Source organism: Rissa tridactyla, chromosome 8 (assembly GCF_028500815.1).
Source record: "Rissa tridactyla isolate bRisTri1 chromosome 8, bRisTri1.patW.cur.20221130, whole genome shotgun sequence".
Lineage (NCBI taxonomy): Eukaryota > Metazoa > Chordata > Aves > Charadriiformes > Laridae > Rissa > Rissa tridactyla.
In genome coordinates, this window is record NC_071473.1 from 47,823,522 (window position 1) to 47,850,482 (window position 26,961).

Genomic DNA, 26,961 nt, shown 5'->3' on the forward strand with positions numbered 1-26,961 from the left:
TGTTTTCATAGAATCACAGCATCATAGAATGGTTTGGGTAGGAAGGGGCCTTTGAAGATCATCTAGTCCATCCCCCCTGCCATGAGTAGATCTTTCACTAGACCAGGTTGCTCAAAGCACCACCCAATCTGAGCTTGAACACTTCCAATGATGGGGCATCCTCAACTTCTCTGGGCAAGCTGTGTCAGTGTCTCACCATCCTCACTGTAAAAAATTTCTTCGTTATGTCCGATCTAAATCTACCCTCTTTCAGTGTAAAACCATTGCTCTTTGTCCCATCCCTACACGCCTTGGTAAAAACTCTTTTTCCAACTTTCTTATAAGCCCCCTTTATATACTGAAAGGCTGCAATAAGGTCTCCCTGGAACCTTCTCTTATCTGAGCTGAACAACCCCCGTTCTCTCAGTCTTCTCAGGAGAGGTGTTCCAGCTCTCTAACCACTTTTGTGGCCCTCCTCCAGACTCCTCTAGCAGGTCCATGTATTTCTTGTAGCCCCCAGAGCTGGATGCAGTACTTCAGGTGGGATCAGTTTTATAATCTGTTCTTTGAAAAAGGCAATTCCAATGGGATATTACCAATTTTAAAGTGGTACTCAAAGAGCATCAATCCACTACTGTATAAATGTTGTATGCTACTGTTTGGAAAATAGGAGGGGATGGATTTTATAATTAATAACAATTTCATAAAATATCCAATAATCAGGGAATTTTCTTTGACCAGTTAAGGTACTCTAAGCAATGACTTGGCTAACATATAACAAAAGATAAAATGAATTTACATATGAAGTGTACACAATATTATTATAATTCTTGCTAATACATTGTCATCATGAGAAAGTAAATTACGGTATTAATTTTATTCATATTTGTATTTTGGAGGTGTCTGAATATGCAAAGCAACATCACAGCCTCATCATTCTACAATGTAAATAAACACAGTATTTCAAATAGCATCTGCCTCTATCACATGTTGTTATTGTCAAAGTACCTGAAGTTTGAATGCTGCCTTTGAACTGAGTAAGTGTTTTAATTTAAAAATATAATTAATTCTATTGTTCAAAAACTAGAATTAAAGCATCATGAAATGATTCACTTCGCAAATAATTTGATGGCTGCTACTGATCCCTTTCATTGCAGAGCAGCTTAACACAATAAAGTAAATTTCTCAGCTTGGCCAACCGACATTTTCTGATACAAAAATTCATAAAACCATAACTATCATGAAATAGCATCCATGGTATTTTTAAAAATACATAACTATTGTCTGAACCTTCAGAGACATACCTTAAAAACAAGATACTCTTTATTATTCACTGCATCATTTACATCTTTTACATAATGTAATCAGAGGACTTAAATAACTCAATTTAATATTTATCCATGAACTGGCAGCCAGCATTCCACCCTGAGGGACGTAACTCTTCATAAAAAGCTCATTTTACAAGACACTAGCAGTTTTGGCATTACCAGCACCTCTCACATAAACCATGCTGAAAACTATAGCTTATCCTGCCAAATGCCTTTTGTACATATGGTGTATAACAGTGCTCTGTAGGTCTGTAAACGAATAATAATAGATTTAAGCTAAAAATCTGGAGATACACATATATCTAACACAAAAATTTAAACAATGCTACATATTCATATATATTCATTTATTTACCTACATACTCCACACATATATAAACATACATGATTAAAAATATTCTTTAAATTAATATGCTAACTATAACTCTTGTAAAAATAATTTCTCTTTCAATTTGCAGTAGTTTCCTAAAGGTTAATTCTGCCTCTATTGACATCAGAAGCAGAACTTCCATCAACCTCAGCAGTATGGAATCAGGCCACAAGAAACACAAAGAAATATATTTAAAGACAGCATGTATATGTTTGTAAAACCTTCTAACTATGCAAGGATGGGCTTGGCACTTCACGAGGTTAACTTGTCCAATAAACTTCCAAATTGTGTTTTAAAATCACACATTTTAAATACTACATGTTGTAAGAGATGGACCTGATGAAATGTACATTGTAGGTAATAACAAACTTCACAACTCTTTTTTACATTTGAACAGACTGATTTTATGTCATACTCTGACTGAAGTGAATTGGTGAGTTAAGCAGCATTTAATGCAAGTCTTTAGAATTAAGACACTTTTTATAAAGATGAGTGATATAGTTAAAAGCATTATAAAGATGAATGATATAGTTAAAAGCATGACAACTCCATAACATAAAATAATGCTGAAAATGCTTACCACTTTCAAAACAGGCATCAAATATAAGATGTCCTTTTTTAAGCTGTCCACAATAGCCAGGTGGGAGAACAGTGAACTTGCTCACGTTCCCTGCTATGATATCATCACTTCCTATGGCAATACCTGTTGCAGTAAAAGCAAAAAAAAAGCATGAGCATAAAACAAAAAAATATTCAAAACAGTAGAAAGATAGTTCCCCATGCTTTTCTACATAACATGAAATTTGCACAATTTAACATATGCACCAGTAAACAAACTCTTTCTTTTCAAAGTTTACTTAAAAATTTGGATACAATAATGACATCATATATTAAAGCTTCTCTACCTAACAAACCCCACAGCCCGGTTTCTTGCATATGCATGTCCTGTGGCTGAATACTCTCATAGTCTGATGTTCATCTGGACCCACTTCTTTTGACTGGAGCTCTAAAACATATATTTTGTATGGATTCCCCAGAATTGACCTCCTCGGCAGCATCTTTATCATAATCCTCAGCAGCATATTCCTCACTATGGGCATTAATGGGATCTTTTCCATCTATCCCACTGCCTATTTTCATGCATCTTAAATGAACTTAGAACCATTGAGACTGTTAAGTCCCACTCATATTTGAAAGCTGAAAATTATTATAAGGGAGATATATACACTCATGGAGGCGTGTGATCATCCGAGCCTTGCTTGCTTAGGAAACAAAACTCAGAAAAAGAACATAAATAAAGAAAAAAGTTTCAAAATGTGGGGTCAATTTCATAATAAATATATGAAGACATAAATTTTCTATACAGTGGCATCACTTTTGACAAAATGCATTGGTAGTGTATATATTAAAAGCTTTGTCCTTACAGTCAAATTTTACTGTCCTACACATCGCAATATGCAAAAAAATTGTTTCCAAATAGGTATAGAAGAACACGGTGATTTTTTTTTTTCATTTGAGAAATGTACAAGAAAGTAAGTTAATATTCGTATATTATATTATACATTAATATTATAATACAGTGAAAGAAATACACAATAATATAACTATCCAGTCATTCTTCTGACATTGGGTCAGCATTTTCTGCACTATTTACTGCTTGGAGAACAAATATTTAACAATAGAAAAACTATTTTCTGTGTTACAGAAAACTAGAAGAAATGTCTATGTCTTCAACCGCAGAAGGCATGTGATGGAATAATGGGATGATAATATCTTATTTCACTCTGATAAATAGGGCTACTAAGGCTTCTAGAAATAGACTCTTGGTCTGTACTGATTTTTTGACATTTAAATGGGTTACGGGGGATGATAAATGTGACATAAAGCTCAATTTGTTTTATTTTTATATTGAAAACTATTTCACACAAATGTTACAAGCAATTCATATTGGCCCTGAATGATGAAAACAGCTTATTAATTAAAACTGACCTTTCCATACATAAATGTATTCCACCTCTTGAGGCAAAACACCTTTGCTGAGGTAACAAATTACGTATTAGTGACACCACAGTTAAAGGGTCTGTCAAGCTTTCTATTATATATCCATATTTTCAGAGGTATATAAATCCCAGATTAAAAAATATGTATATCCAGGTCAACACTTGGCATATAAATCCTCAGTCTTCCCAGGGAAGAAATTTGAAACTTACTCTCTTTGAGAAGCACTAAAACAGAACAAAGATAATTAGGCCTCAAAGAGAATTAGGCCTTTTCTTACTTTACCATAATCCAAAAAGTTAGATAGTAAATAATGCATGCTATTATTTTTTAGCAAAATTATTATGTGCAACCTCAAGGTTATTTGTTTTAGACTAAATAATTACCCACAGATAGCAATCTGAGGCATACAAATTGTTTTCTTTAAATATAAAATTGCTACTTATGATATTTTTAGCTAGATGGTTTTTACCAGCATGCTGATACAATTTGCTTAAAGGCTGGTAACACCAGAGACAAACTTAGACCTGGACGGGGCATCTTTGAATCTCTATGGCCATGATTGTGTCACTTAACACAATTCATCCCACTGCATCATTAAACCTGTAATTCAGACCAGCAGCCACAGGAAAACCTCATCCTCACTTTCAGTTCAGTGACACTTTGATTAAGAGCCCCCATATACCTGTCACAGGTAGTCAAGTTAATTGTTTGTAATCCAACACGTGGAATCAAGGATACAAAGAAAAAATCGGGGAAAACCTGCAGATCCCCCCCAAGAATGCATTAGCTGCCAGGGAACAAAGTGAAAGAATGGAGGCAGGGAGTCAACTGAGTAGAGCAGTAAGACTGAACTCGTCCTCGTAAATGCTCACTTGTAAGTCTCGGCTAAAAGTAGTAGGCTTCTTGCTATTCTTAACAGATAGCTGGGAAACACCGCCAAGATGAAGAAACTAGAAAAGATTGCATTCATAATACTGCCACCATAAGACAGTGTAGGAAACGCACGCAGAAGACAGAGCTACACCTCCCTTTCCACCTAACTGACAAGTTAGAATATCTGCCAATGGAGTCTTTACACAATGCAGAAGGAAGCTGTCAAGTAACTGTGTCCTAGCAAAAAGTTTCCATCTGCTCCTCCTGGCCTAATGTAGCCATTCAGGAATGAGAATAAAATCATCAAATAGCCTATAATTCATAATCATTTAATAATATTAATCTCTCCTTGCATGTTCTTTATTACGCAGTACTTCGACTATTCAGAATGTACTGTTGCTATATTTTGAGTTATATTATCTTTACTAAATCTCTAAACATGCAAAACTGCAGTCTTTGAACTTCACGTTATTATATAGCACAACAGCGTTATGTCCCTTCTGGCATGTTCTCCTTGGGTGATAAAGAAAAGGCCAGACTGCTGGCCGAAACAGAGCCTGCATTGCTGTATTACTAGATTATAAAACATGGCTTCACGCTTGTCTGTTCAGCAGATGCAGCGAGCGTTGCTGAGAATACATTACCAGATGGAGAGAACTGTTATACTCTGCCGTAAGTCCTCTGGCCAATAAAGAGATACTGTCCTCACAACTGGGGAGCCCTAAGTAGATTTGCCTGACTGAAGGCAAAAATGTATGACAGAACCTTGTAGGGAAGGGAAACAGTACTTCAATATGAAACAAACTGAAGGGGAAAGAAAGGAATTACCTGAAGTACATCCTGCACATTACACTTAAGGAGATCAGATTCTCCTTTGAAAAAAGGTTAGATAAGACAAGCAAAGGCAAAAGTAACTTCACAAAGACATTTTCTCAGACTGTAGGTCTTATTTTGTCAATTATTTTTCTTGTTGTAAAACACATAGCTATTTTATACTAATTCTTCATAGCTTAAACTCCTGCAGTCTCCAGCAAATCCCTAGGATTTACATTTACCACAGTATTAAACTTTAATGGTAATTTTCTATCAGGCATAAAATCTGTAGGTGTCTGAAATCTCTGTAACTATATAAGATTTTAAAATAAAACCTGGACAGAGTCTTTTGTAATTTGCATTCATCACTATTGTCATCATGGTTATACTTCACATTAAACTAGTTAAAATGAATAGAATCAGTTACAGGGGACTGGGATTCTCAGGAGGAAGAGTTTTAAAACTTGCAGAGCTTCTTACCGTTCTTAAGTTCGAAGGGTAAAGTCAAGAGCTTTTCATTTAGGCAAAGATTAAAACAATAAGCCTCATGCAAATTTAGGTACATTTTCTTTAAAAACTGCAGTTTCTAGAGGAAACTACCTCTTTAGTAAATAACAGTTACTCTTTGAATTGAGTAAACAAGGAGCCCAGCTTCCAGCTGTGACAAACTTCAGAATCCAGGAGTTAGCAGCCGGCAGCTACCCTCATGCTACATTAGGTAGGAGAGCACAGCTGCATTAAAACAGACATAGAAAAATATAAAGCGAATTTGCCTGGAAAACCTGCATCATTCTTACAATCAGACTTATTGTCTAACAAGGTTAGCAATTAGAAAGGTAAGGTAGCATGAACAGATACGATAACTGCAAATGAACTTTGTAGAAGTCTTTCTTTAGATAATACAAATGTCATCAAGGCACCTCTCATTCTGTTATGGGATCCCTATTTTAGAACAAAATTAGAATACATTTTGCTACTGGAAATTTCTACTGTGTAATGATCTAATAGCCAGATTCCCATCATCCAGGGACCAAGAAAGGCTTACAGGTATCCTAGCAAAGACTTTCATCAGCCTTGAGCAGTATTGCTATTGCAAACCCATACAAAGAAGTGAACCTGAACTCTCAGTACAGTTTGCAACAAACAAAAATTCATTCAGATGACCAACGGCAACTCCTATTAGCTACTAAAAATAACAAGTCTCTGGATGAACATTGCTCAACTCACATTTTGGACAAGCAACACTTGTGGAGGTTATGCCAATAACAGTGTCTTCTGCACCAATCAGAAAACTGCAAACAGTGTACTTTTAGCAAAATTCTTTTATAACTGCATTTGTAGAAATCTATAGTCTTAAGAGCTGATTATGTTCTCCTGTTATTTGATATATTTTTTTTAAATAAAAGCTTTTATTTAAGCTTCCCTACGCTTCAGCAACACTGATATTCAGGAAGTCTTGTTATTTCTGCTATCAGCTCTGAATGCTCTATGGCCATTCTAAAAGTCCTACAGGCAGCAGCAGGCAGGAACTTGGAAATCCAGCTCCACTAGCTTAAAAAATGCTTAAAAAAAAGAAGAAAACACAACTGTCAATTTGATCTTCACAGCCATGTATCCTGCAGCAAGGACTGGATATGACCCTAAGAATCTAAACATACTGCAGAAAGTGGTGTCAATCTGAAATGTACTTAATTCACAGTCACCGTGAGCTGAAAAGAAATAGAAGAAATTACATTAAGACTACAAATCCCAGGGTTTAGGAGAATCCCCAGCATGGTACCAACCACACCTGCTGCCTCACATTCAGGTACTGTGCCCATACTGTCACCATTACCTATTTCAAAGGTCAAGCAGAACAAGGAAAATGTTGATTATCACAGACAGCATTGTCATAGAGCCTGGTCTAGTTCTAAAAAATTGTAATTTTGCATTGTTATTTAGAAACTAAATTTGAGATAAAGCATCTTTAAAGTAATTGTCTCTTCAGTTACTTTCCTCCTACAGTTTGACCAACAGACTGGTTGTCAAGAGTCTGTCTCTGAACTGCAAGAAGATATTCATATCCAAGAAAGCATTCAGAATAAAAAAAAAAAAACAAGTACAAGTTTAGCAGAGATTATCAGTTAAATTCTGAGCTTTGCAAAGGTTCTGAAAGTACTCAGGAAAAATAAACTACACGCTCACTGCTGTGGACTTGAAAAAGCTTGGATTGCGTTGCATAAATAGGAAGGAAACATTGTCATTTCTTGGTGGGTTTGTGTTTCGGTTTTGTTTTTACTTTTACTGCACAAATTACTGTTTCTACAGAGGCTACAAGACAACACACCCTTTCAACCTGCCTAACACAGTTCCTTGACTAATGCACCATTCACTTTTTCTTTTGGGTTAGAAGACATAAGTACATCTAAATACCTCATACTTCTTTAGATATACATATCCAAACTGATTTACTGTAGCAGAAGGTGTGGCATAGGTGTCTCAGTCAAAGCTGAGAGTTGAAAAAGTCTTGTTCTTATATGTAAACGTGTCAAAGCAAAATGATCAGTGAAGATGTCACATTGAGACCCTACAAAAGACTGGGTGGTACCACAAAGGGCACTTTGCTTAAATGCTCCCATTGAGCAGACAGCAGGCAGACCAAAGATAAGTAGGAACAAAAAAGTACATAAGGTGTTTAGCACAAAATCAAGCCATCAACTTACGGCTGATCAAGTATGAGAAGATGATGCGAAATCTCCACTGCCCAGTCCATTAAAAAAAATAGATCCTGATAGAGATTCCATTATCAATCCAAAGTCAATTATAGATCCTTTCCAAAATCTAGTGAAGAACATTGACCTGAAGACAAAATCTGGCAGTCAAATAGTGCTCTGAGCAATGATTCCTCACTCCCAGTGACTGGCATTGTATTATGAGTTTAGAGGAACAGAAAATAAGTCAACTTGTGTTGACTTGTATTCTTTTCAATCTTTAACGTAAAAGCATAACTTCAAGCTGTACTTCAAGAATATTTATTTGTTATCTCAATGTGGGCTATCTCCAAGGATATACCTTCTTGTCAGAGGCAAATGGCAGTGGAATTTTTTGTATCACTTTGGTGAAACCCAAAATGTCCAAGAAGGTATGAACAGTTTTCCCTCATGAAAATAATTTTAAAAAAGCAAGTAATGCTTTGAACTCAGTAAGCAATGAAAAAAATAATATCCACTACTCTTTTTATTGTACTTACAATCTCTAAACTATCCACTGAAACACTCATCACCAGAAATGAAAAAAAAAAAATACCCTGAAAAAAACAGTAGTGCTAAATATGTTAACTGAAAATATGTTTATTTAAAAACATTGTAAGAATCAGTGAATTTCATCTGATGTACAGATTTATTCTTTAACAAGTATTTGGCATCTTGATAATATCAAAGATATCACATGATGCAACAGTTGCTATAGTAGCAATACTTCTTTAAACAAAAAACAGATCAAACAAAAGCATAAAACATATAAATTGTAAACAAAAATATGATGCATCACATACATCCCCAACTAGCAGAGAAAACAGTAAATAATAGCTACTGAGCTCAGCTAGTCCTCAAAGTTGCATCTGCAAAAATTAATTGTATCAGCAAGTCCATCCTTCCTGGGAGATAAGAGGTGGCTCAGAGAATTAGGTCTGCGTATGAATAACAGGAGATGCTGAAACTCCCATTGAAGAGTGCATGGGAATTCAAGTTCTAAGTCAGCAAAGGATTTTTTGGGGCAAGAGGAAATTTTGTGTCTAGGGATTCTGAGGCAGGAAAAGAACTGAAGAGTTAAAGCAGATCCCTTCCGAGGTACTAACAGAACTTCAATGGGTAAAACTTTCCTTCATAGGGTCCTATGTGTTTTTGAAATCTATAAGCGACAGATTGCCCACAGACAAGGAGTGCATGTGACCTGCAGAAAATACCAAGTCAAAACATGCAGACAATTGCAGGGTTTGGAATTGTAGTTGGTGGAAAATGCCAGGTTAAGGGCAAAAGCTCATACTACTACCCACAAAACTGGAAAAAGAGCTTGGTGGTTGAAGTCATTCACTAGTATTCACTGATACCCATGCCGCCTAATCATGAAAAAAATCAGCTTTTATACAACTGGTTTTGTATTATATGTGGGGGAGGATGGAGAAAGTCAGAAGGAAGGAAGGAAGGAAGGAAAGGAAAGTTTCACATGCTATATATATATATCAATATATACATAGATATGCTAGGTATATATCCATGTTTCAACAGCTGTATGAAGCACTGATTTAACAAAAACATGATATCTAGCTTAAACTTTTAGGTGTATTAACGATACACATGTATATACTATGCATTTTCCAAAACCTTTCTTTGACAAAGTTTTCAAATGCAGAATGATTACCTGCAAAATGCTTACTAGAAGATATTTCTGAACAACCTCAAGAAATAGCACAAACCAAAGGATATTGATTCAGCTATAGCTGGTGCAGATCAAACTTTAATTTCTATGTATAGAAATACAGAAGGTATGAAACAGACGGACTTAATCCATACTTACACTGATAAAGCAACAGAGATCTGGTCTACAGACTACATTGACCATTTCCCTCCTATGCAGTAAAATCATATTTTATTGCAAAAACTGTTTTCAGTATAGGAACATTACTTCTTCCATGGTTTTTTTTTTCTTTATCCACACTGTATATTCTAAGATAATTAGTTTTTCTGATTTAAGAGCACAAGATGTGACTAACCAACAGTCAGTTTACCATATCCTAACCAGGAGTGAGCACTATGTACATCAGGTGGTCTTTATACTACAAGAACAGCGTAATTAAAATCAGTTTACTGACAGCATAACTGAAAGAAGCCATGATAAAATAAATTTCTAAACTAAAACTAACTCAGGTTGAGGCAAGGTAAATGCAACTGAAACATCTGATATGTACCAACCAATGCAATGACCCTGACCCATGACTATGTAACCTTCAATGACTAATAGAGATGATTATCTCTGTAAGTTAACAACTTTGTGTGTCTCTCTTCTTTAAGACCAACTGATTCTCAGCTGGGAAACTGAAAAGGACTCAGTAAGTAATAATTATTCCTGATTTAACAGAGAAGTAGGTTTATTTCATCTTTCTCAAAAGGCCACGGTTTTACTTATTTTAATCGTCCTAGGTTTCATACTCCTCAGTCCTGACTCACGTTCAAAATGCTTGCCCACAAAAAGCATGTCCTAAAAGTACTAAGTATGAAGTGCTATGGAAGTCTTATAAGAGCATTGGCAAGATCAAGTAAGAAACATATAAACTGCTTTTTCTATTTATGAAAATTACCCCTTTCATGTCAAATTCCAAGCACTTTTAATGTCTTAATATGTTTGCTGATTGAACTGGGGCTTTCCAGACCTGTATTTAAAGAGATGTTGATGCTATATTTTGGAAGACATGAGCTTATCTGCTGTGATCCCAACAAGCCCAAAAGAATCCAGCTACAGCTGTGCTGCTGCACCTGAGCTCATAAGCTATATCACGGACATTATTTCAGGTTCAGCACTGAGGTAATACAGCTATGCCTTCTAATTTGGATCAGGCTTTTAGCTCATTCTCAGGTATTCTCCAAAAGCAATCAGCCTGGTGAGCCTCAACACAGGCCAGCTGTGGTACTACACCATACCCACCATTCAGAAGTATTTTGTTTTTTCGCTATCTATCTAAGGTGTGACGACTGTAAATTTGTTGTGGATGCACCTATCCAAAGAAAAAGATGTATTTGGTTATCACTGAGTAAGTCTAACATTCAGGAGACTTGAATTCAATTCCTGACTCAACCACTAACATCATTATCCCTGGGAAAGTACGCTTTCCATGAGGGCTCCACGGAGCACAAAATCCTGTGGGGAAACAGAGCAGCAGTTTTGCATAGCACCCTCTTTCTCTTCCAGACCTTGTACTTCACAAGCAATGGGAAGACAGGTAATTGCACACTGCCACAACTGCTTGGGCTACTGTTATAAGTGTGATAAGCAAAAACTGGGCAACGTAAGTTCACTGACAATTTCCATCCTGTGTATCACGCACTATAATTCATGCATCCTTCTTTGGGTTGAACTTCTATTTTTCCTTGGCTCTTGAATATGTGTAATTTAAAGGTACAGGTTTACCCTTGCTTCCTATTTACTTTTTGTTTAGAGGAAGGCATGTCTTCTGTCAGACAATTTAAGTCAACTGTAGTTTCAGACACAGTTAATTTCTTCACTTTGGAGTTAAAATCTTCTTGACTACTACATATTAAAAATAATTTGGGGATTTTAGTACTACTTCTGGAATAATTTGTTCCCCGAGGTTGCTGAAATCAATTACACTATTAATTACTGCCATAATTATAATTACTCATTGAAACAACTCCTTTAACTTCTTAGTTGAGAATAGCATCTTTACACTTACTTTCCAAAACAGCCCATTCCAAAAGTAATATTTTAAGCCACTGAGAATTTCTTCCACCCAAGCATTGCCCACTCACATTGCTGAATTTACTCTTTAGTTAAGAAACACTTAATATAGTACTTCATGTCAAATAATTAGATCATTGCAGTGTTTTATTTTATTCGCAACATATAAGTACTGTATAGCAAAAGATTTAAATATTGTTTCAGAATTCCTGTTTTCTAACATAAAAATGTCAGCAAAGCAAACTTGATGTATTAACTCTCTTGCATCAGCAACATAACAACAGGAACTTAACTACAGAGAACACTACTAACTAATACACCATATTCAGCATTTTTTAACTAAGCAAATCTTAAGTTGATACAATATTTATAGGAATATGAAATGCATGCAAAGTATTTCAAATATTCATAACACAAGCCAAAATTCTACCTACAAGAAGGCTTACATACAGAAAGCCCTGAGATCAAATTACTGATTATTTGTACTGCTTTGAAATAAAATAACCAGCAGATATACCGGTATTCTGTGTAGTTACAAAACATCTGTTATTTCGCAGTACTACAGACCTCGGGTATAGGTAAGTAGGACAGAGGCAAGTTTATCTCACAATCCTATTTCACATGGACAGTTCCCCTGAAATAATGCCACTGCCTTTGGATTTGTATAGGTTATTTGAGGAATATTCCATTAATCAAGTGCATCATACTATTTCATCTGCATTACGTATGCATGAAAACATGATAGTCACTTGACAGGTGTTACCCAGCTCTAAAGTTTACTGTAAAGATTACTGTAATTGCACAGTAACTTTGCTGCTTATTGCAAATGAAAACACATCAGTAGACCCATAATGAATCCAGCTGGGCTTTCTTTGGAATGGATTCCTGCTGCTCTGCTCTGGTGATTCACGGGAACTGATGTTCCACTTGCTTTCGTGGAGACTGAAATTCGACATATTTTTCAAGGTGGTTACGAAACAATATGTAAAAGCAAAATCTTGCCAATTTTTACTCATGATTGTGAGATCCACTGCTAAGTAAATAGCTCTATGAATTAGAATGTAAACAAAATACAGTTAGATAGTTTATCTATTTAATAATAATAATTTAAGGCAACCACTTTCTTCTCCTGCCCCCTTTCCTACACACTTGATCTTTGCCACAATGAATCTACAAAATCAGCCAGTTAACCATACTGAGAGAACCGAGACATATATGTGTATTAGAAAATGTATGTATCAGACTGTATATGTTCTGGTGTCCAACCTTACTACATGACTTATCCTAAACCAGAACCAACCATGAAAACACTTTACTATACACATATATACATCAAGCTCAATGCCAAACACTTGCAGGATCATGACCCTAGATTTAATACTAAAGCCCACATCTCTGAATTTGCATAGCCTGTGACAAAATGAAATTGAAGTCATTATTATTATTTTGGTAGAGCAGAGTTTTCCAAACCATTCCAACATAAAAATAGTAAAATTACTTCAAAAAAACTTATTTAAAAATCTAAGATTAAAAAATACAGCACTTTCTTAAACGACAGGCTTAGCCTCTGTGGCAATGTCAAGAAAATGATGAGTTGTGGGTACAATGTGGGAAGCTGGGATACGGGACACATAGATGTGCACCCACAACCAACTCTTGATTATTTGTAAATTGGTTTACCTAAATTGTAGATTAATTGCAGGCACAGCTTGAGCCTGGAAGAACTTATTATCTCAGGTACAATGCAATCTAAACATGGCAATTCTACACCAAGCCTCTGCATGCCAACTACCTTGGGGGATTACTTGAGAAATCGGAGCTGGTTTCTATAGAATCACATAGTTCTGGAAAAGGGCAGCACAATCAATCCTCCAGAAACAAGAGTGGTGTAGCACGATGCATATTCCTAGGCGGGTCTGGGGGAGCCAGTCTGCATCCAGCAGCACCACTGCTGAGCAGAGGCAGCACTGCTGGATCTAAGTGACGTTAGCAGCAAATATCTGTACCAAACTCCTCTTCTCATCATGTAGCACCTCATTTATCCAGGGATTGGTGCTTTCTGTTCTCAGGGTATCCTAGCTCTTTATTAAAAAAAAAAAAAAAAAAAAAGTAAAGATGACTATACAGTCATTTCACTCTATTGCTTTTGTCCCTAAACAGGTGTTGCTGGAGGAAAGAGGAACAGGAGGAAGGAAAACCTCTAAGTGTCGACAAGTTATCCATTTCTTCTATGAAAGATGACAGCTATTGTTATTACGTGTCCCATTTGGAAAGCAGGCTTGTGCTGCAGATCTAAGTTTCCCAGTCCTGTTAGTGGCCCCATGTGGAGATCAAGCCAGTTACATTTTAACACAGGAAGGTGACTTCAAAAACTATTTTAATGAGCATTATATCTATAAAGCTCAACTTCAAAAAATAGAAATGCTATATAGGCCATATGAACGCATTCTGAAGTTGATCAGGTTTTTTGCATGAGATTTCTGCCTACTAAATACAGTGACAGCCACACTAAAGAAACTTGCAGAAACTTCTGTTTTACAAATTTCAGCATAAAACCTATTAAAATTCTCAATATGTCTCATTTTACTTTTTACAAATTCAAAAACCTCCTCTCACAAGCACTAATAATTAATAGGGTGCTTTGAACTTCACTGAAAGAAAAAACGTTGGGAGGCTTGAGGTAAGTTAACTTTCAAAAGCTTTGATTATTTGTCAAAGAAAAAAATGTTTGAAATATGGCTAGGAAATGGTGAACCATTAAGAAGTGGCAACTGGAATACCCAATACATTCCTGTTTCTTTCTTTTTCTGAAATTATATCTTCTGGCTGTATAAAGCCTTCATTAGTATTTCTCAGGTCTCCTTATATGGCAAATTATGTAAGAGAAATATGATCAAAGCTGTAAGTACCAAAAATATGTTAGCAGCTCTTCTTCAGTGAATTCTTCTAGTGGGGATTGTTTCCACTACATAACTGAAAAAGCTGGAAATTAGTTGAATATCAGTCTACTGGCAACAGAGTATAATGATTATTATAATATTTTTCTGTAGCAACCTTAGTTGATTTCTACATATCACTTCAATGAATATTTCAACTTAAGCAGTAAGAACTGAAGTAATTAATGGTCTTACAGAGTGCTTCAAATTTACTAACAAACCTTTGTCTAATATTCCCTGGACTTCAAACTGCTTAAGCTAAAATGTACCGATGCTATCAGTAAGTTCTGGCAAATGCGTTTGTTGCACAAAATACATTTTAGATTTGTTTACAAATACATCCTGCAGCATTTTATAAACAACTGTAAATAGCACTTTATGGTGCGTGAACATCTGCAAGGCCGGGCCCAGTAGCCTTACAGTTTTCCACTGACTTTTGAAATCTCTTCATGTTGACAGGAGGATATAGTGGGCAGATCCCTTTCAGCATTAAGACTGCAATGTCTTTTCCCAAACACTGGAATTCAGCTATGTTTACAGGCTAGTAGTGTATATTAGGAAATAAGCTATATTGTTTATATACACTTTAAAATTCAGAAATAATTTAAGAAAGGGCAATTCAATTGAAGAAATGAAATTTGCCTGGAAAACCAGAAGTATTACTGATGTACAGTGTTATTTTAAAGACCAAGGTTAAATAATACTGTTAAAATAATTAGCAGATTTTTCCTATTTTAAATTTCCTCATGATAAAGCCAATGAACGAGAAGTTCCAGTTATCAAAAAGGCCTATACTTAATGACAAATAAATTAGGTTGTCTTACTATTTCAGCTTTTTATTTAATAATTTAGGCCACCTAAAAGAAAGCAGTATGTTCCTCATAATGGAATGTGTTCATACCATATGTGATTAAATATTTTTAAAAGAATAACTATTCTTTTTTGAAAGAATAATCAGAAGTTATCTTTGAAAATAGTCCATCTCAATACTATTATATTAAAATCAATTAGAAAACACTGCAGAATTTACACAGCTATTCTATCGGGGTCTCCACATGCAGATCTGAAATAATGATCTCAACACTAAGTATTTTAGAAATGTTAATTACTACGCAACCTTTGAGTGGGGGTTCAGCATTCAGCAGTGGTTTGAACTTCTCCTCCCTCAAGCCAGGTCAGCCCGGCTGTGAACGCTTTTGAAAACTCTAACCATTCTTAATATGAAATGTGAGTTTACATCGCTCTGCAAGGTACCTATCATGACATGTAAATAAACATGAAAAACTACACATTCAGCTGGGAAATCTGTTTGTTCCGATAACAAGGATCTTTGGTCTAAAGACATATATTTATATCCTGTCCAGTACTGTGAGTAAATGCCATTTTTTGCTTTCACTATGATTTCAGTGACGACAACTCAGTGAAATATCAGAAATACTAATATCCACAAAATGACTAGCAACTGTGGAATAACACATATTAGAACTGTCAATCCAGGCTAATATTCATCTGTCTCAGATAGAAAACTATTACAGAACTCAGAGATAACCTTCACCCTTTGATCATTCAGGGCTCTGGAAGCAAGTCTTTTGAAGGTAATACAGATGCCTAGAAGAGTAAGAGTAACCTGGGGAGAATGAGATAACTAGTGAAATTTTAGCTGGATCCATATCTGGAAAGTTAAATACTTTCCCCTGGTTCATGGGTCAAAAAATCAGCAAATACAGGCATTCTGTACCCACTTTGACCTACTCCTAAACCTTCCATAGAGAAGTTAACATGGTCCTCTTTGCTACAGAACTGGAAAAATAACATTGATCTGTTTTCGAAGAAACTTAACTGAACTGGCCGTCTGGCTATATCCCCTGTCTTCCACAGGTTTGAGACATCAAGGTCAGCTGAGCGGAACAACTGGAAGTCAAACCAAGAAGCTCCTGAAAGGAACAAACTAGTCTGAATCACTTTCATTCTCCTGCAGACTTCATTTGTGAAGATTTAAGTTGCTTTTAATTTGGATTCTCAGCTTGAGACATGAGGCTTCAGCCTGGAAACCCAAACAGGGAAGCATACAAACTTACAGTTTATTGCAGAAAGCTGATTTGAGCGGTTCCAAGAAAACAGCTAGAACTAAGGAGCCAACTGCAATGGGAAAATGACTGATTAATCCAGGGTAAAGCAAGTTGATTCGCAGCACTCTAACTGAACATGAGAACAAAGAAACTATTTTGACGGATTAGATCAGATGTCTGCCTAGTCCAGAGAAGACAGCACCAGAATACGAACTCCATAGTAGATAGATGTGTGATAACCTACCTTCCGTATTAAGTCTCAATCTCATTTGAAACACACAGATTGTCTTAAACCATGATGTAGAAAATAACAGCGTAACAGTAAAATAAAAGCTGATGGTAGTCCCTTCTCTGAAGTACTTTGCGCAATTCTGTGTGTCCTAATCCCCCTCCCTAACAAAAAAAAAAAAAGTTTAAAAATTCGCAAAAACTACTACAGAAACAAAAATATTCTACATGACAAAGGAATGGAAATATGAAAAGATTTTAATATATGGAAACAATAAGTATAATTACCACTGTAAAACAGATTAACAGATTTACTTTCCTGTAACAGAAGAATAAGCAGATACTAATAAAACTGAAATGAAAAATTCTGACATTGTAAAAAGGTATGTTTTCCATAAAGTATAATTCATATATTGAACCTCTTGACACCATATACTTTCAAAGCTAAGAGTTTAGAGGGGTTGTAAGCATCTTAGATGTACATAATTCAGTATCAGATAATATTTAGGAAGAAACTTAATTTTTAGAATCACCTTTCTGTAAGTGCACATTATGTTTTTTCTGACATCTTTCCCTGACGCTGACTCTTGTCAAACACAGGTTACTGAATTAAACCAGTAAAGAATGGACCATAACAGTAATCTGTGTTGCTATAAAGCATGGGTAAGTTACCTTTAATTTCTCTGTAACTCAGTTAACTCCATCCCAGTGAAACCATGACGTTCAGTTTTCTCATTTGAAAATTACAAATAACAATCAATATTTCAAGATGGGAAGATAAGACTTAGTTATTACTTGTGTTTTCTGATCCAGGAATAAAAACATGATGTTGCTGTAAAAACAAAACAGCAGGTATAATATAGTCATACTGGTTAAATCAATTCATATGGTTTGAACAATGTTCAGTCCTTTTGTAATGGCTTTATTCTCCTTGCATCCATACTAAAAATTTAAATTTGTGCAAAATGCAGGTTCCAGAGCTAGATTCCTATATCTCCTAAAGACTGGTCCAGACTTGATGTATCATGAAGACATACTAAGAAGTCAGGATGCACCAAGAACAAGAACATTCCCCAATTATGTTACATGTACATCAACAGTGTCAGTGTCTTCCAGCACTAAGGGGACTAACAGATTCTTTAGGGCATCTGTCATGGATCCCTAAAAGAAGAGTTTACCCTTGTCCGTCTTTACCCCTGTCTGTACCCTTAGTGTCAGGTCGCAGTCAGAAACAAAAGTTTAGGGGGAAAAAGAAAAAAAAAACCAACCCAAACCACCCCACCTATTTTTTTTGCCACAGCCTGCTTTCCATGTCCCTTCTTAAAAATAGGCCAAGATCACAGTTTGCTCCCCAAGCCCCATTGATGTCTGAAAGTTTTGTGTCTTTCTCCTATTTTTGTGGATCTTTTCATTTTTAATTCCTCACCTGGTTTCTCAAAAAAAGAAGGACCTGCAAATTAAGACTTTCAAAATGGCCAGACAAGCATTGCAAAACTTAAGTGGATGTGCATCAGGAACATGCAACTAAACGTGATTTCAGCACAAGCTGAAACACAACATTTATGAGAAAATCATTGACTAGTTAGCTGCAATGGTTAAATGTGGAAAAAGTTCTGGACAAGGTTAAAAATAAAAAGCAAATACTGTAAGGCTGCAGATTAATACAGCAGAGAACACAATATAAAAGTAAGTTTATGCGCTTATATGGGACTAGTAGGAAAGTTACATTATATGTTAAAGAAAGTTACTGACGACAGCACAGGCATAGGTAGATGGAGTAGGTAGGAAAGCTGACAAAGTCAAACGGTCACTGGAGATTTGTTTCCTGTTTTACAGCGCAGTCAGATCTCATCAGCTGTGTTTAGTAGTGTGGCACAACACAGCGGATGAAAATAATCACCTGCCTCATGGACAAGTTTAATGTACAATAAACTTTACAGTGTGGTTTCAGGTGTTCATAAACAGCATGGCTGAAGAGAGGGAATCAAGAAACTTATGGCCCATCCATTTCGATGCAGCCATCAATGTAGCTCATATTGTTTCCCAGAGCACAACAGCATTTCCCATATTTATCACTTTTTTTCACCTTAAGTGGCCCAAAAGTTCAAAATCAGTTTTATGGATAATGCGTCTTCATTTGGAGCCACTTCTGAGGCTGAAAAGCACATGCACAGCAGCTAACACAGCAGGCTAGGAAAATTAACTTTTGGTCCAGGAACCCAGATAATTTATGTGTGATGCTCTGGGATAGTCAATATTCAGAAAAACTCATTATCTTTGTTTCATCCTCCAAATGTTAATATCTCTAATTTTCATTAATTTATTTTGGGGGCTTTTGTTTTCATGTGGGTTGGAAAAGACCTTAACTGTGTTTTGTTACAATAGGAAAGACCCCTGTACCTACACGATTCTCATCATTCGTGAGGAAAGACAAAACTTCAGTTTCACCAACAAACTTATCCTCCCATACACTGGGAGGATATCCACACATATCCACCCATAACACAATGGTTAGAGCCATTGTTAATACATCCTGAATAGGAAGAATACCATTTGGCAGCTTCCTTAAAGAGAACCTCGCAGAATAAGGTATGTGAGATGTAAGGTGTTGGGCACGCTGCCCCTCTGCAGCCGCCAGGTTCTTTACACCTCCTGGGACAAGTCAAACAGCACCTGCAGGTCAATCCCCAAGCGATCAACCGTCTGGTGCCATTTCAATTCCAACACCATGTCTTCACATACAATTTTTTCATTCTAAATCGAGCAGGTCGTGGTTTCTTGTGTGAGGGGAACTCCTGCGCACCACCGTTTTGCTCCGCTCTTCACCACCGCCACCTTTGCCCCCTGTGCGGGGAGGATGGCCCGCAGCGCGGGCTGCCCCACCATCAGCTTCTTCCTCTGCACGACCGGGGCTCTCCCCCACGTTTTGTCTGCTGGGTGAGGAGGGCTCTCGCCCTCCCGCCTTCCTCCCCACAACGGGGCAATCCCCCCCCTCCCCCCCAGGCAGGGCTGGACAGCCTGGGGGTTATTCCCCCTCTCCCTGCCTGAAGGGACACTCCCCACGACCACCTCTCCCCCGGGAAGATGCTCCTCATCCCCCAAGGGAAGATGCCTCGCCCTCCTCCACAGCTCCCTGGGCAGGGGCCTCTGCCCCGGGCCCCTTCTCCACCTCACTGCCTTCGGCCAGGAGGCGCTTCCCTCCCTTTCCCCTGAGAGAAGGGCTCCGTCCCCGGCACTCCGAGGCGAGGCGGGCCCCCGCTACTGCCAGAAGCCCCTGGAGAAGGGGGGCTCTTCCCCTCTCCCCCCGCCCAGGCGACTGCGGCTGGCACTGACCCGTCTCTGCCGTCCTGCTCCTCTCCGCCATATTTGTTGTCATCCCCCCCCTCACCCCCCCAACACGGCGCGAGACGCTGCCTGGCCGTCGCCATGGCAACACACGTCACCGCCAGGGGAGTCCCGCGCCCCCGCCTCCCTCCCCGCCCGCCCGCCCGCCCACAGGCCGCCATGGCGGAGCGGGGGCGGCGGGACCTGATGGACGGTGCCCGGGTAAAGCTTTCCCGGCGCCCCGGGGAGCACGGCCGGGCCCGGGGATGCAGAGTGTTTCTTCCCCTGGTCACCCAGGCCGGCGGCCGCCGCGGTGCTGGCGGGTGGGGCGGCCGTGCGTGGCGGGCATGGAGGGGGAGCCGGCGCTGCGTGAGGGGCGGGGACGGCCGTGCGTGAGGAGAGCCCGGCCGGCCCTTCAGAGGCTCTCGCCACTGGTGTTTACAAGCGCTGGTAGCCCAGGGAGGGAAGGGTTTGTTATCTTCTCCCTGGTGACTCTCTGACTCGGCAATTACAGTAACAGCGCCCCGGAGGAGGGGGGTAGTAGCCGGGGGCCTGAGCCCCCAGCCGGGCCTCGCTCCCCGCCCGCGGGGAGTCGGGTCTGGCCCTGCGGTAGCCAGAGGGCTCCGAGGAGGAGCAATTGTGGAGCTCGTTGCGGAGGTGCACGTCCCCCTCCAGCCAGATCAGGGAGCAATTGCAGCCTTGCAGCCCGGAGGGGAGCGGGGGGGCAGAGGGGCCTGGCGGCCGGTTTGGGTTAGGGGTCTCTGTCGCCCCAGTGGGGAAGGGAGTGCGTTCTTTGCTCTGGTTTCCATCCTGATACACTGGGGTGGAGCAGAGACACTACAAGGAGGCGCTCTTTGGGCAGAGATGGCAAATGCATGTGTGTGTGACTACCCCACCCTGCCCAAAATCTCAGCAGGTGAGTCTGATGATGTGGCAGTTATGTCAACTTTTTTTTTTTTTTTACTTCTTAAGGCAGCCCAATGGGGAGCTTCATTATGTGTGTGAGTGTTGCCCGTCTGTCTCCTTCTCCCAGACCTAGCAGGTGAGCCTGACCATATGGCAAATACAGTGATGCTTCCTGGGGACGGGAGGGTTTCTGTGTGTGTGTTTGCAGGCCCACTGGGTGACACTCACCATGTGGCAAACACAGCAATGAAGTCTTTGGTGCAAAGGGGCTAATTATGTGTGTGTTTCCCAAGAGACCCAGCAGGTTGGGTCTGATCATGCGTGTCTCACTAATGCAAGACTGAGACGGAAGTTTCATTGTGCATCATCAACACAGACAAACTCCAAACTCTCAGAAGCGAGGCTAGCCATGGGACAAGGACAGTGTTAAAAGCACAAGCATCAAGGCCTAGAATCATGTATATTTGCATACAGAGGCAGATATGGGGGTGAACGCACCCCAAACTGGTGGCTGTTAAAACTGTGAAACAGGCAGTATGTGTGCAGTGTTAAGCAATGGAAACAGGCAGGACTGTTTCTATGACTATGTACACATTTACTTGTTTGTTTTCTTCTAGCTAGTGAATTAACATAACCACTTCCTAGTGCCCAATGACTAGTCAGTGAAGCACTCCAAGCTTAAAAATCAAGGCAAGTAAAATTGCATCTTTCTTCATCTGAAGTTCTGTTCTTTAAAGATCACTTTGTCTCTCTGTAGCTGGTATGTGCCTTTTCTGCTCCAGTTCAACTCCTGTTAACAAGACTCACATGGATAATAATAATACCTGCAGCTTCTACATGCTTAGATTTTTCTTTAGGGTCAGTTGCTTCCTTTTTCCATGGCTTTTGCGGCCTTGTTCATCCTTCTTTCAGTTCATAGTTATTTGGTTGGTTTTACAGCATCTGTTTTTGTGGTTTGCCTTTCTTTGCTGTTTCCTTTCTGTTTCAGCAGCACTTAGTCTCTTTCCTTTATCTACTTCTCTTCACTGTCAGTATCTTATTTTAGCATTATATAAGCTAATTTAATATTACTTCAGCTATATTCCTTGCCGGTGACTTGATGAAATACCTGTCTAAAGTGGTGTACCAAGGAGGCTTTGTGATGGGGTTAGAAGATACACCCTTGCACAGAAGAACATAAGAGCATGGATACTGCTCTTTGTTCAGCAAGGATCATCTAGTTCCAAGCTCTGGAAAACATTTTCTAGACTTTTCCCTCTGCAATCTTCATAAACCGTAGGTGGTCACTAGCACGCAACAAAGGCTGATTTGTCTCACTGCTGACAGTGAACTACAGTAAGTAGACACCCCCCACACATCCTCTCCCTCATACTCTTTCTCCAGGCTACCAGATCACCCAGGCCCTGTGCTCTTCCTTGTTTGTTGCTGGGCAAATGATCCTGGGACATCCCTCTTCAGAATATGCCACGTGTACTCTGGTCTCTTTCTGCTGTCCATTCAGATCTCATGGCTGGTTGTTTATATTAAATGTTCTTGCACATCCATTGAGAAACATCATCAGCACCAATTCAGGCTTAACATAGACAAAAACATTCTCTCCTGGAATCTCTCCATGTGTGTCTCCTACCTGTCTGTCTGTCACAAAAAACGAACCTGATTCCTTTTCCTCTTTACTTGTCTAATCTTTTATCAGTTCTGGCTTTGTCTTTCTCTTTAAAAAGGTGACCGTATCAGTAGCTAGGACACTTTTGCTTCTGGTCATCCTTTATCCTGCTACAACGTCTTTCTTTTAGGTTCCCTGCCATTTCCCATCTCAGCCCTCTTTCAAGTAATTTCTCATATTAGTATTACTTACCTCTTCATTGATTCATCTAAACTTTCCTTTTTATTTTTTCTTAAGGTCTTACACAGTTATGGCTGAGTCTGCAGCTCTAGTCTGGTTTCTTATCATGTCCCCGTGTCCCCTTATTCCCTTTGTTCTACTTGCTATTCCAACTTTAGTGTCCCCTCATCCATATTTCATTCCTATCTATTAATACTTATATAGCATTTTTCATCTGTAAATTTCTAAGAATTAAGTGCCTGTGGAGAAGCCTTCTGTATCAGTTCTTCAGATGACCTCTTTATTCACATTTCTCTGAGAGACTCAATTCTATGGTGACCACAAATACTAATCCAAAGGCCTTTTGCATCTAACTGCCATTCTATTAACTTAACTCAGTAACCTGCAAGAAGGTCTATTGAAATCCAAGACATCTGGGGGAAAGCACTTTTTCCAGTCAAATTAGCTCTTCTGAGTTAACACACTTGAAAAACCTAGAAATGCCACACTCATTTTTTCAGTCTGAGTTTAATGCTATGTTATAGTCGCCTCACCAAGATGAAATGGTGTTAAATATAGATGATATGCGTTCTTTCCAAAAACAGTAAGATAATTTGACAAGAGAGAACTGGGAAGTTCATATAGAAAGGTTTTTTTGAAAATAGAAGGATAACTGAATGGTGTAACTTGAAGAATAAGGGCTGAAGAATGAGGGAAAATAGTACTCAGGAGAAGCAGTTGCTCGTTTTTATTTATGCATTTTTAGAGCACCTGAAAATATGTTACGGTGCTCGTTAGTACAAAGGTGTCTTTGGTCCCTGCCCTTCCAAAGCTGATTTTGGACATCACAAAGCAAAGACTAACACAACAGCGTTGCAAAACGCTGCTGCCCTGGTTATCTTCATAATCGCTGTTTCAGCCATATTCCTCACTTCAACGTATCGCTCCCCTCTTTCAGCAGCTTAGCAAGCAAAAGCTACTTCACTTTTGTGGCTCTTTACAGCTTATTCCCACCCTACCGTCTTTTAATATCCTATAGAGAAATCAACGTCTTCCCCCCACACATTTCATTCAGTAATAACTCTCTACTTGTTACATTTTCAAACCAGCACCTTCATGCTTTCCCTTGCTGCTGCTTCTCACTCCCACTCACCTAATTTTCCTCCTTCAAATCCCTCCCTAAAAATCTCCTATGCTGTGATGTCTACTGAAGGAATGATAATGAATAGTCAGCCGTGTGCCAAGATTTACTGTCTATCATGGTGACTAGTCTTGTCGTCTTCTGATCTGTCTCTTGCAACCACTTCTTGTGTTGGGCTGAATGTGAGTTGAAGCAGGCCCCCTCTTTTTGACATGTTAGTTATGGGTGCTGGAGTGGACTCTTAAAATCCATTATATAAACAAATAAAACAAAATTGAAGCAACGGAAATAAAAATGGAAATGCCGGCCAAACCCAGGAAGATTAGGCAATAATTCAGTTATGATTCATCAGCTTAGGTAAATTTACATAAAAATTAATGTGATTGACAACTCCGTTACAAATATTGAGAAAGAAATTATTTTTCTAAATTCGGATTTGTACCATTTCTCTATTTATAATCTATAAGGACTTGAGAAGTATGTTTTACTTTTTTATCTGTGCTTATATTTGAAACATTAGGTATTCTGTCTTTTTTGTTTGTTTATCTTTTGTCTGCAGCCCGCAAGACTGTGTGGTGACTAAAGAACGTGAGAAAGCATAATACCACAAGAGCAAAGACTGAAAGGAAAAAAGATTTCTGATTGCTTTTTTTTTTTAACGACTATAATTCAAATAAGTTGAAGATAGAATGATTTGCATTACACATTCAATACTTTCGATTCAACTTGAGGTGGCTGCTGTCAATACATATCTGTTGAAACCCCAAAGATATTCCAAGAAAATCAATAAAAATCCAATTTTACAATCCTGATATTTTCAGAGTGTTTAAAAAATTGGCAAAAAACTACCCTTTTTTATACATTACAGAAAAGCCAGTAAGGTGCATTATTGATTTTTCACAAATTGTTTTTAAGTGACTGTTAAGGCTGGATGAGAACAAGAAGCTAGTGTACTAACACAAGTTTTGCACGCGTTTGACACACCACGTATATGGTATGGTGTATGGTATGGTTCTTTAAAGTGGGTATTTAAAAATCCAAGTGTAATTGTAGAAATCATATAATTACTTTTTTTGTATCAGATTCCCTGTGTAGAATGAAGTAGTGCATGCATTCAAGTATATGTTCTAAGGGTACTTCAACTTTGACCGCTGTCAGAGAAAAGGCCGTTACAGTATTTCTGCTACAAACGTGCCATCAATGTTGTCTGTGCAAGCAGAGAAGGTACAATGCAAATTAAAATAAGAGAAAAGGAAGGGAGAAAAGGAAGGGAGAAAAGGAAGGGAGAAAAGGAAGGGAGAAAAGGAAGGGAGAAAAGGAAGGGAGAAAAGGAAGAGAGACGGGGTTGGGGGGGGCGGGGAAAAGTCTGGTCAGAGTTTTTAGCCAGGATGTCATGGTCTGGTGGATTGAGACAGAAAATTAATAAAGGAAAAAAGAGAGCCAAAATGAAAAACCAAAGCCTAGACTGAGGTAGCAAAAATGAAGTGGATTTTAAAACATGCATATATAGTGGAGGAATGCTATAATCTTGTTATTGTAACCTTGATCCACTCTTTCTCTTCTTCCAGCATTTATTGCTCTCATTAGTTATGTAGTGTCTAAAAGCAGATTGTAAATTTCTTGTGTCAGGACAGTGTCGTTAATGTATTCTGAACATGCCTAGTATAACTTTAGATGTTGTATACAAAAATAATATCATCCTTTGGGGTTTTCTGTATTATTTCTAAGCATAGGAAAAATTAAGATGCAGCAAGCCTGGAAAGGTCAAACTGTGTCTCCCCTCATTCTGTGCATGACTTCAGAAATAATCAAAAAGTTATGCTGAGATAACTGATACGAAACCTGAGACACCGTGATCACAAAACTTGGATCAATTTGTGCCCATGCGGGCGAAGCATCATCTCATTTCATTCCTGAAAATATTTTTTTTAATTTTACATTTTATGGATATTTTGAACTGTTTGTTCCTAACAATTGTCCTCACGGATGTGCATCAATATTGTGTAATTACACAGAGAAACTGTCAGCCTGCAGGAACCCAATCGGTAAATTACAACTGTACTGAGAGCGGAAGGGGAGCAAGTTGTGACTCCAGGATTTTGAGCGCTACCTTCCTTTTCTGCTCTTCCGCAAGCACTTTTGAGCTTGTAAAAGTGGTGGACTGCCAACGTGTGGTGCTTTCTCAGACCCGCTTCCTTTCTCTTTCACTGCTCCTCGGAGCAGGGCAGAGCTTTGCTGAGGGCTGGGTTGCCCATGTGCACTTATGGCCTGCCTCTGACTAGGACGGGAAAGAAAGGTCAGTGCCAGCCCCCCAGGTGCAGAATGGAAAAAGAAATGTTACCCAAGGACAGGTAAAAATGCTTACTATTACAATCCTGATATTTTTCAATTATTTTCAGGAAATAAAGAACCTTCATTTTTAAGTTCCCAACAGAAAGGTATACATGTGTATACGATAAAAGTTCACTTTTTCTGGGAAAGATGAAGGGCTGAGTCAGTTCTCCTGGATTTGAACCTGTGGATCGAGACAGGTCAGGAATTTCAAACCTCAAGTGTGATGCTAAGCAAGAATTACAATACTGCGCCATTCAGAAGCAGGTAGAAGGGGCCCAAAGAGCTCTCCTACGCTGGAACCCTGCAATTCCCTGGAAGCTGTCAGTAGTGAAAGTACTTTCAAGTATCTTTTAATCATGTAACTGCTAAATAAACTGTTACTTTGCG

At 38.6% G+C, this 26,961-nt stretch overlaps 1 protein-coding gene and 1 long non-coding RNA gene across 3 annotated transcripts in view; one reads left to right on the forward strand and one right to left on the reverse strand.

The window, feature by feature from the left end:
- LOC128913787 (cytosolic carboxypeptidase 6-like) overlaps positions 1 to 20,412 on the reverse strand; it is a 394,961-nt gene extending 374,549 nt beyond the window's left edge. Inside the window, exons 1-2 of the mRNA XM_054211971.1 lie at positions 20,381 to 20,412; positions 2,258 to 2,380 (exon numbers count right to left, since the gene is read on the reverse strand). Coding sequence (XP_054067946.1) covers positions 2,258 to 2,380; positions 20,381 to 20,411 — 154 coding nt within the window. The 5' untranslated portion in view covers position 20,412. The remainder of the gene's footprint in view (positions 1 to 2,257; positions 2,381 to 20,380) is intronic.
- A 121-nt stretch (positions 20,413 to 20,533) lies between these two features.
- Positions 20,534 to 25,463, forward strand: LOC128914176 (uncharacterized). 2 transcript variants are annotated; one of them, XR_008468213.1, is made up of 3 exons: positions 20,534 to 20,593; positions 21,344 to 21,413; positions 24,800 to 25,463. It is a non-coding gene; the product is annotated as an uncharacterized LOC128914176 (long non-coding RNA). The 2 variants fall into 2 exon arrangements; XR_008468212.1 differs by lacking the exon at positions 24,800 to 25,463 and adding an exon at positions 21,895 to 21,965 and having other exon boundaries at positions 20,536 to 20,593.
- Positions 25,464 to 26,961: the final 1,498 nt, after the last annotated feature.